This window comes from Macrobrachium rosenbergii, chromosome 25, assembly GCF_040412425.1.
Source record: "Macrobrachium rosenbergii isolate ZJJX-2024 chromosome 25, ASM4041242v1, whole genome shotgun sequence".
Lineage (NCBI taxonomy): Eukaryota > Metazoa > Arthropoda > Malacostraca > Decapoda > Palaemonidae > Macrobrachium > Macrobrachium rosenbergii.
In genome coordinates, this window is record NC_089765.1 from 22,939,044 (window position 1) to 22,949,043 (window position 10,000).

At 34.5% G+C, this 10,000-nt stretch overlaps 1 protein-coding gene across 1 annotated transcript in view; it reads right to left on the minus strand.

Moving 5' to 3' along the window:
- Positions 1 to 7,365: 7,365 nt before the first annotated feature.
- Positions 7,366 to 10,000, minus strand: part of LOC136852449 (hemicentin-2-like) — a 53,956-nt gene continuing 51,321 nt past the window's right edge. The window contains exons 5-6 of the mRNA XM_067127080.1: positions 9,595 to 9,906; positions 7,366 to 9,001 (exon numbers count right to left, since the gene is read on the minus strand). Coding sequence (XP_066983181.1) covers positions 8,322 to 9,001; positions 9,595 to 9,906 — 992 coding nt within the window. The 3' untranslated portion in view covers positions 7,366 to 8,321. The remainder of the gene's footprint in view (positions 9,002 to 9,594; positions 9,907 to 10,000) is intronic.

Sequence of the window (10,000 nt, forward strand, 5' to 3'; positions counted from 1 at the left end):
TATTCTTGAGAAGGATTAACCATATATATATATATATATATATATATATATATATATATATATATATATATATATATATATATATATATATATATATATATATATATATATATATATATATATATATACACATATACATATGAACACATGCAGGTATATACAAAATAAGGAACAGCAAACTGATTGATGTAATATGAAGAAAAGGTATGGCTGGAGGCATACCTGATCATTATTTGATTGAACACAAAGTTTAGGTAGAAGATAGGTTGCTTGGGAACGCTGCCGTAAAAACGTAGCTATAAGAGCAATTAAAACAATGATTTTCAAAAGAGAGAAATTACGATATCATTTACAGATAAATCAAATGAAAAACAAGCTATGTTTAAATACGCGGGAGAGGAGCGAGTCAAAGGAAAGTGCGTAACATGTAAAATTCTAGTACAGGGTCAAAAGATAACTTGGAATGGTTTTGGTTCTACGAGCGTGACAGGAAGGAACAGAAACAGTGAGCCGTGGAACGAGGAAATGAGAAGCTTTTGGAAGGAAAACCATGAAATATTTATGTTTCAGTTGTAAGAAAAAAAAAAAAAACGTATACAGGAATACTGGGAGACAGATATGGAAGTCAAGAGACAGGCTAGAGAGAAGAAATAAGTTCACACACGAGGCAGGACTTTGGGGTAAATAAAAAGTTGTTTTGCAAGGAAATTAATGCGTACAGAAAGGTTAGTCAGCGAATGTATGATGACAGAATTAAACAAGAATATGAGGAAATGCTTTTCTGGGAGATTGCTCTACTAGGTTAATCAACTAATTATTTTGAAGGTCTCATGTACGCTGGCTATATATATATATATATATATATATATATATATATATATATATATATATATATATATATATATATATATATATATATATATATATATATATATATACATACATCAACATCACACTAGCTATCAGGTACCTGATCACCTGCCTAGGTCAGCAGTGACAAACTTTATTAATAACTGTGAGCGCTCACCCGCCCGCAAAAAGATATTAAAGGAAAGTTGATGAATACTGTTACACTTTCAAACTCACAAAGTATGAACCAAAAATATTAACTATAATTTCTTCTTTGGAGAGAGAGAGAGAGAGAGAGAGAGAGAGAGAGAGAGAGAGAGGCGGGGAGAATAGATCGTATAAAATACCCTTTCATGGTATTGTTTACGGCCTTTGATGTGTAAAATAAATCTTTATTTGTTAAATGGAAAAACCTAAAACCTATAAAAACTGTAAAAGAAATGTCTTGTTTTTGAAGAGTCAAAACCTATGACAATGAACTATGCTTTCTGCTCTTTTACTTCTCGTGTTTCTGTCATTCCCAAGCACTGAAAATAGAAAAGTTCCCTACCATAAAAAAACACCATGATCATTTCAACGGGACCTGTAAATTAAGGTGTTTGTGAAGGGGGCATGTCAGTCACAATCCAGGTAAGCTGGATTCGCGGCTGAGATTAATTCAGAATAGTCTGCAATGATAAAGAGACGGAGTGGTCATCTTCCAGCACTCGGCAGAGACCTTTGTTCTTAAACCTGAGGTACGGAAACTGTTCCTGAAAATAGAAATACTGGTCAGGATTCCTTATATTAAATATTATTAGTCTTTCGAAGCTGTGAAGAGGAAACTACAACATATCAAAAAACTAACAAGGAGCAAAACGAATTTCAGAAGCAAAAAGAGAAGAGTATGAGGAATAATCAAAGAAAGTAATAACGGTGTAAAATGCAGGACATAAACATCAACATGTTCTCAGGTAACTTTTCAGGCTTATACTTATTAACAGGGTTAGATTTCTACCTGAGTTACTAACCAATTTTTAAAAAAATACAGAAGAAATACTATAGTGAATGACTAATGGACGAAAACATAGGGGGAAAGAGTAGCCCGAATTGTGTGTGAATATATACACACACACACACACACATATATATATATATATATATATATATATATATATATATATATATATATATATATATATATATATATATATATATATGTATGTATGTATGTATGTATGTATGTATGTATGTAGTATGTAGTATGTATGTATATATACATATATATTCTTTAAGGAAGCAATAATGCTATCTAGAACGAGAATTTTTTTTCTTTTCAAAGGACAAAGTGAGTGTCTTTGAAGGCCCCAAAAATAATATAGATTAGCAATATCCTCAATTCAGGTTGAAATATTCACGAGGAACATGCAACCTTTGTCACTGTAAGTAGTCCACAAATGATAACGCCACGGTTTCATTGTTGTGGATGGGATGAAATGAAGGGGGAGGAACCCTACAATTGCTAGAGTGGGGAGGGAGGGAGGGAGGAGACGTATTGGATTAATAGGATGGGAAGCTAGAGAGACACAATGGGAATACTGGCTGATGGGGTGAGTGGATGTGTAGTGAGCAATTACATTAGGAATAAACTACTTCGTCAAGGTATTTCTCCCATAATATGCGTATGGGTTTTTTTCTATTGAGTGCATGTGGCTGAATTACTATATCAAGGCATTTCCCATATAATAAGCCTATGGGGGTCTTCTGTGTTTTTTTTTTTTTTTTTTTAGTATATCTACAGATCAGTTTGTTCGTGATTGTCTTTGAAATGCAAAATAAAAATTGATAGAGGATGGTTAATTTACGAAAATAGAAAAAAATAATGCTACGCATAAGATTTTCTGTTACCAACATATACTGCAAGCCCACGCGAATACTGGTAACCGTACTCTATTTTGAGGACAATATTTGCTTTATAAGTGAACAAAAATGCTACCAGTGTATAAACCCAGACGAATGCTGGTAATCAAACTGGGCGTTTTGGAAAACATTTTCCAAATGAGTAAAAAAAAAAAAAATAAAATGCTACGCAAATGATTTGCTGTTACCTGCACACAAGCCCAGACGAATTCTGCCAACCGAACGGTATTTGCCAAATAAGTAAAAAACGAAAAATGCTTCGCAAATGATTCTCCATCTTATCAATAAAGCCCATACGAATACTGATAATCGAGCTACATTTTGTGGACAATAGTTGCCAAAAGAGTGACCAAAAAAATACTATTTAAACGATTCTCTCTGCCACCACCATATAATCCCAGAAGAATACTGCCAATCAAACTGTGTTTTGGGGACAATGTTTGCCAAATGAGAGAAACGAATACGGAAACCAGATTCTGACACGTGCCACGAAAACCTCGCAGCGGGAAAACCTTCGAACGCTGTATAAACTTCGTTGCAGCCGCAAGATTTTCCTGGCTTAGTTAGGCCAAAGTGGATTATTGGCGTGACTGTGAATGCTTCCCTTCCAGTTTCTGTTTGTTTACTTTTTATTTTCTCTCTTTTTTTTTATGCTTGTCGTCTGTCGGGAGTGTAAAGCGTAGGCAGAATGAAAAAAAGGATCGTATTTCTAGAGGAAAAAAAAAGCCTCGTTGGCAGTCACTTGTTATTTGTTCAATAAATTCTTTTTGTGTGTGGGAAGATCGTTTTCGCGTGAAGGGATGCGAATAGGAATAGATGTCTCTACGTAACTGCTTTTGCGTTTGGTTCAGTATCTTCTTTGTTTGTAAAGCTGTCTAGAACGAAAAGTTTTTTTTTTTTTTCAAAGGACAAAGTGAGTGCCTTTGAAAGCCCCAAAAATAATATACATTAGCAATATCCTCAATTCAGGTTGAAATATTCACGAGGAACATGCAACCTTTGTCACTGTAAGTAGTCCACAGATGATAAGCTTAGAAAATTGATTTGAAATTATGTCATCCATAAAAATTTATCTTCCTCAGATACTTTAAAAATAGACCTATCTCATTTGTAGTTAAGGCTTGAAGACGTAAAACACATCGTCTACTAACCTAGATTTGCAGTACAAATTCCGATGTAAAATCATCTCAGTATTCAAACCTGAGCTCACAAATCACGATGCGCTAGCTAATCAAATCATGCACCCCAAACTCAATTAGGTTTTTTCTAGCTCTTCCGGACATTGAACCCCTGTTGCTTTCATATTATAGATCAGTAAATCCCTCAAAGGGGAGTTTGTATTGTCCTCCTTGAAATGGGAAAGCCTATGATAAGATATTATAAAACGTGACCTACGAATTTACTCTTATCTTGTTCATATTCATGATTCGGAGTATTAGGAAAAATATACTTCCTTCTGAAAGCTATACTTCAAGTGTTATATCGAACTTGCATAGCTAAATATTAATAAAATTCCATAGAAATAGAACTGAAATTTATTGTACGATCCCTGTATGTGCAGTCAACACAAACTTTAGAGAAGACTAAGACAGGCAAAAGATATATGAATGATTTTATACCTACTGGGTAAGGATAGCTTCTGTGTTTTGGAAATGGTACCCTATACTCTATACGAGAGAGAGAGAGAGAGAGAGAGAGAGAGGGGGAGAGGTTTTGGAAATGGCACCCTATACTGTATACTCGAGAGAGAGAGAGAGAGAGAGAGAGAGAGAGAGAGAGAGAGAGAGAGATAAGTTTTGAAATGGCACCCTATACTCTATACTCGAGAGGGCGAGCCATCAAGAGAGAGAGAGAGAGAGAGAGAGAGAGAGAGAGAGAGAGAGAGAGAGAGAGAGAGAGATAAGTTTTGGAAATGGCACCCTATACTCTATACTCGAGAGCGCGAGCGATCAAGAGAGAGAGAGAGAGAGAGAGAGAGAGAGAGAGAGAGAGAGAGAGAGAGAGAGAGGAACCATTAGGCTTTGACGTGACAGGAAGGGAGCATCAATCTTTTAAAGAGGCGGCCTCCAGTTTTATCCATTGTAACTTTTGTTTAACGAGAATTCCAACAATCTACCTTTTAATCTTTTATCTATAGAGTCTGTGGAAAACGGGCCGAGAGGAATAGACCGAAGGATTTGTTATGTAAAGCAAAATGTAAAAATGGGTGACGGTCAGATGTCATGGGCTTCTCATTCAGATACTTGATCTGATGTCACTTTTGTCTGGGTATTTCTATTCTGGTGAATTTCAGCATTTATAAATCCCTTGAAGGATTAGTTATCGTAGTCATTTAATTAAATAAAATCATGTTTAGGGAATAGATATCGTCCATAAAATGAGTTTAATATCTCGCAAAAGAGATTTATTATCGCCATTTCTTTTTATTCTCCATGAATCATCGTTTTGATTGAAGAAACGCATTGATATGATATGATTTTTATTTGCACCGCCATTACCAGCCCCTTAGTAAACAGATCGGATTTGAGAGTTCATTCTAATATTTAAGTGTAGTGTGGACGCGCTTTATATTCTACATGAAGGCATTCCCACGTGAGTAAAGAATAAAGGGCCACAGAGCAAAGGTAAATTGGAGGTTAACGATGCTGGTATAAGGGATGTTGATGAACCATCACTTTGATTTGTATTCACGAGGAATAAAATAAATCTTCGTGGATTGAATACAATTTTGCGTGGCTTGAAAAGGCATTTGCAAGGGGGATCTTATTTAAATCGTTTATTGTATTAAGTTTGCTATATGATATCTGAGGAAATTAAGTTTATTTAAGTCTTAATCTTACGATTTTTGGTGTTATACTTCTGTAGCTTGGGAAGGCTAAATATTTAATGCACGTTTAGATCTGCACTTGTAAAGCAATAGGATATAGGGAAAGAGTCACTCCCTACGTCAATTGTCTTCAAGCTGTAGCAAACTACAATATCTGCTATGTATATATATATATATATATATATATATATATATATATATATATATGTATATATACATATATATATATGTGTGTATACTGTATGTATATATATATATATATATATATATATATATATATATATATATATATATATATATATATATATACACATGAGGTATACCTATTACATAACGACTGATTAAATAACTCACCTTTATTTATATTTATTACAAATGTAATGCCTGTCCCCTTCAATATACTTCCCATTTGCACTGATACATTGCTGCAGTCATCTTTTCCACTGGTCAAAGGCCTGGAGAAGGAAATCAACTTCTGTCAGCTGCTTCAACACATCCGCCGTTTTCTTCTTTACAGCACCAACTGAACCAAAACGTGTCCCTTTAAGCACTTATTTAACTTTTGGGAAAAGATAAAAGTCGCACGGTGCTAACTAGAGCAAATGTGGAGGGTGTCTTTGTCATTCGGACACTGAGTGGGCGGTCTTTTCGAACAATCTGACAGGTTTTTTTTTTTTTTTTTTTATATATTTCCTTTGGTTCTTGAAGTGCTATCAAGATCGTCCAGGGCGTTCATCATCTTTGACAATCTCACGTCCTTCGTTGAATCTTTTGTGCCATCTGGAACATACATGCACGAGACAGGAGGCAGTCATTCCCGTAGCTGTGCTAAGCATTTGAAAACATTCTGTTGGTGTTTCGTGCAATTTTACTAAAAATTTCAAACTGACACGTTTTTCAGCTTTGAAGCTTAGCATTTTTTAGGCCCACCACAAAAAACACAACCAAACTAAATGGCGACTCCAATCAACTGAACGTTATAGAGTGTTGTTCAGAGTCGCCACGCGTCCGTTTATGACCGGTTCTGACTGCTTTGTTTACTAGGTGGAATTACAGTCTCGTTATTTAATAGACACACCTCGTGTACACACACACACACACTCACACACACACACACACACACACACACACACACATATATATATATATATATATATATATATATATATATATATATATATATATATATATATATATATGTGTGTGTGTGTGTGTGTATATATACATAATATGTATGTATGTATATATATATATATATATATATATATATATATATATATATATATATATATATATATATATAGAGAGAGAGAGAGAGAGAGTATATATATAATATAATTCTACAGAAACTCAATTTTAGGCAAAACCGTTTGAAGTAAGGTACGCCCTTTGTTGGCATCATAATTCAAGTTTAAAGTAATTCTTCAGAGCAACTCAGCATAACTGTAAGGTTATTTTATTCTTTATTTGATAACATACTTTCTTTACCTATTCAAACGAAAATCATGTATAGTTTAATGACCAATTTTTACCCATAAAATATGTTAAAATGAACTTTTTTTTTGGATATAAGATACCTCATCCACAAACATTTTTTTTCTCCATTTAATTTCCTCGTTTTATGGTTATTCAATTACATTCTCATAAGCAAATCTGATACAGTAACAGTGATATTCTTATCTATATTCATATTTTCAGTGATAGCAATCATCAAATTACAACCCAACATACTGATCAAAAACATTTCATCAGAACAAAAAACTTTTGCTCTTGGGGATTAAAACGCCATGAAAATGTATATTTTATTTCTGAGCAATTCACACGACCTTCTTCCATGCCATTAAACATTCAATACAAAATATTTCCCTCTTATAATATTTTATTCATGTCTGTTGAGTCAATATCAGTTTTTTTAACATATAACGGCAACATTATTACTAAACTCAGTAGTTTGACCTTGAACACAACCGTCATGACAATGAAATTAATATGTTCAAAGGTATATTACCCAAAACATACATATAATAGGATCACTTTGAATTGATACATATATACATATATGCTAATCAGAAGTATTGAGTATGGTTATATCTATGGCTGTACATAAGACATATATCAATACATATATTTTTTTTTCTTTGCAAATGTTCTCTTCTTTTTAAAAGATTAAGAGTAATATTCCTGCATCTGTTTATGGTATGAAGACGTAAATAATAATATTCTAAAATGCTTTCTTGTGAGTTCAGGAAATACTTCAGGCATTTTCCTGACCCACAAAATATTGTATCTTTTCATAATGTTTAAAGAAAAGGTTGATACCTTATATTTTGGAGAATTCGACATTTGAATGAAAATTATTCTTCACCATTCATCGTTCTTTAACATGAAGATTCATACACAAAGAATGGGATGATACTAGAATTAAACTGTATTTAAAATACTTGCTTTTGATTTATTAGTCCTGTAATATTGAAGTAGAACTTCAAAAGTTATTTATATCGATTTTTCCAAAAAGATTTTTATTACAAAATACAACAGGTAAATAATTTTTTTCCATAACACCCAGCCAAAGATAACACTCCATGACGTTTAAGAACATACATACAAATATACATACATTCTTAAATACATACACACATACATAAAGATATCTCGGATATTTTTAAAAATTCCTATTGATGTTCTTTAATTGCTTATGATTTTATACACTTCGGTATCAGGAACACATAATTGAACGCAAAATCATCTAGTAAAGAGAACTGGCTGAAATTCTAGTGTGGAAACAAGCTTTGGATGGATGTCCTTGGTGACCCAAGTGGCCACGGGCAAAATCTTTCTCGTCTTCAAAATCCGTAGAGTTATTCCTCTTTGTTATTTGGGAGACCAAGGTTATTTGATGGCTGCCTCTCCACAAGGGGAGTTTAGTGTTACGAGCTTCTGTGGTGCAACTCATTGGCAGGTGGTTAATTATTTTGGCGGAGGGATTGGACAGCACAGAGCTCTGGAGGCAGAAAACAAGGTCCCTTTCAGCCAGTTTTTTCCTATTTTTGTTGCCCTCTCTGTATATTCTGGTGCACATCGGAGGTAATCCTCTTAAACGGAAGGCAGACATTGTCGTTCCAGCCTGGAATACATTAGCTTTGCTCCGCAGACTAAAAGAATCCATTTCCTTTTCAGCCCCGTCTTCCTCCAGCTCAGAGGAGGTGCGGCAGGTAGAAACGCCTCTAACACGGCGTTGAAGGGTACCTGCCGGTGTCGCCTTTCTCGCGAGGACGAGGCTCTGGCCTGGAGTACCGCTTGATAGGTTGAAATTCTGGTGGGCCTGGACGAAGATGAAAGCAATCAGAACCACCATCATCATGCCCCAGGTTGAAGGAGGGTCTGTCAACATGGCTGCTCCCGTTTGCATGGCTGCTGGGTGCTCGTCTGGAAGATTGAGGCAAAAAAAGGGATTAGTTGTGTTAAAGGTACTCTTACCTGTGGGCCGTGTTGATATATATATATATATATATATATATATATATATATATATATATATATATATATATATATATATATATATATATATATATATATATATATATATATATATATATGTATGTATATACACATTTATATATATATATATATATATATATATATATATATATATATATATATATATATATATATATATATATATATATATATACTATATATATATATATATATATATATATATATATATATATATATATATATATATATATGTATATGTATTTATATAAAGACAATGCTATCTTCTATACCTACGAGTGTATTGCAAACTGCAAGGTACAGGAACTGAAATAAAAGGTCCTCAATCTCCTTCAATAAAAGTGTGTTTAGGCCAAGTTATTGTTTATTACAGAAATAGGGTAATATACTGTATATATGTGTGTGTGTGTGTGTGTGTGTGTGTGTGTGTGTGTGTGTGTGTGCGTTTGTATACAGTTGCCTGGAGTGTCCACACAAAACCCCAAACCACCATCCTCACTCACCATTGAGCACATGAAGGTTCGTCGTAGCGGAGTGCAGATTCGAGGGGAGGCAGGTGTAATTCCCCTCGTCCTCTGGCTGCGTGTTGCTGATGATCAGGAGGGAAGTGATGCTCATCTCGCTGCCCTGTCCTCCCCTCCTGGACACCGAGAACTTCACCCTCGGGTTGTCGTATTCCAGGAGCCTCTCTCCCGAGTGGTACCAGAAGATGTAGTCTGGAAGCTGTACGGTGGAGCTGACTGTGCACTCCAGGCGGGTGGTCGATCCCTTGCGGATGTACTTGTCGACTTCTCCAACGATTTCGACTTGGGGTACTGGGGAAACGAAAAAGAAAGTACATAAATTCAAGGTGGCTATGAATAGTTGAGGACTATTGTTTTTAATTTGATTAGTTTTGGAAAACACATA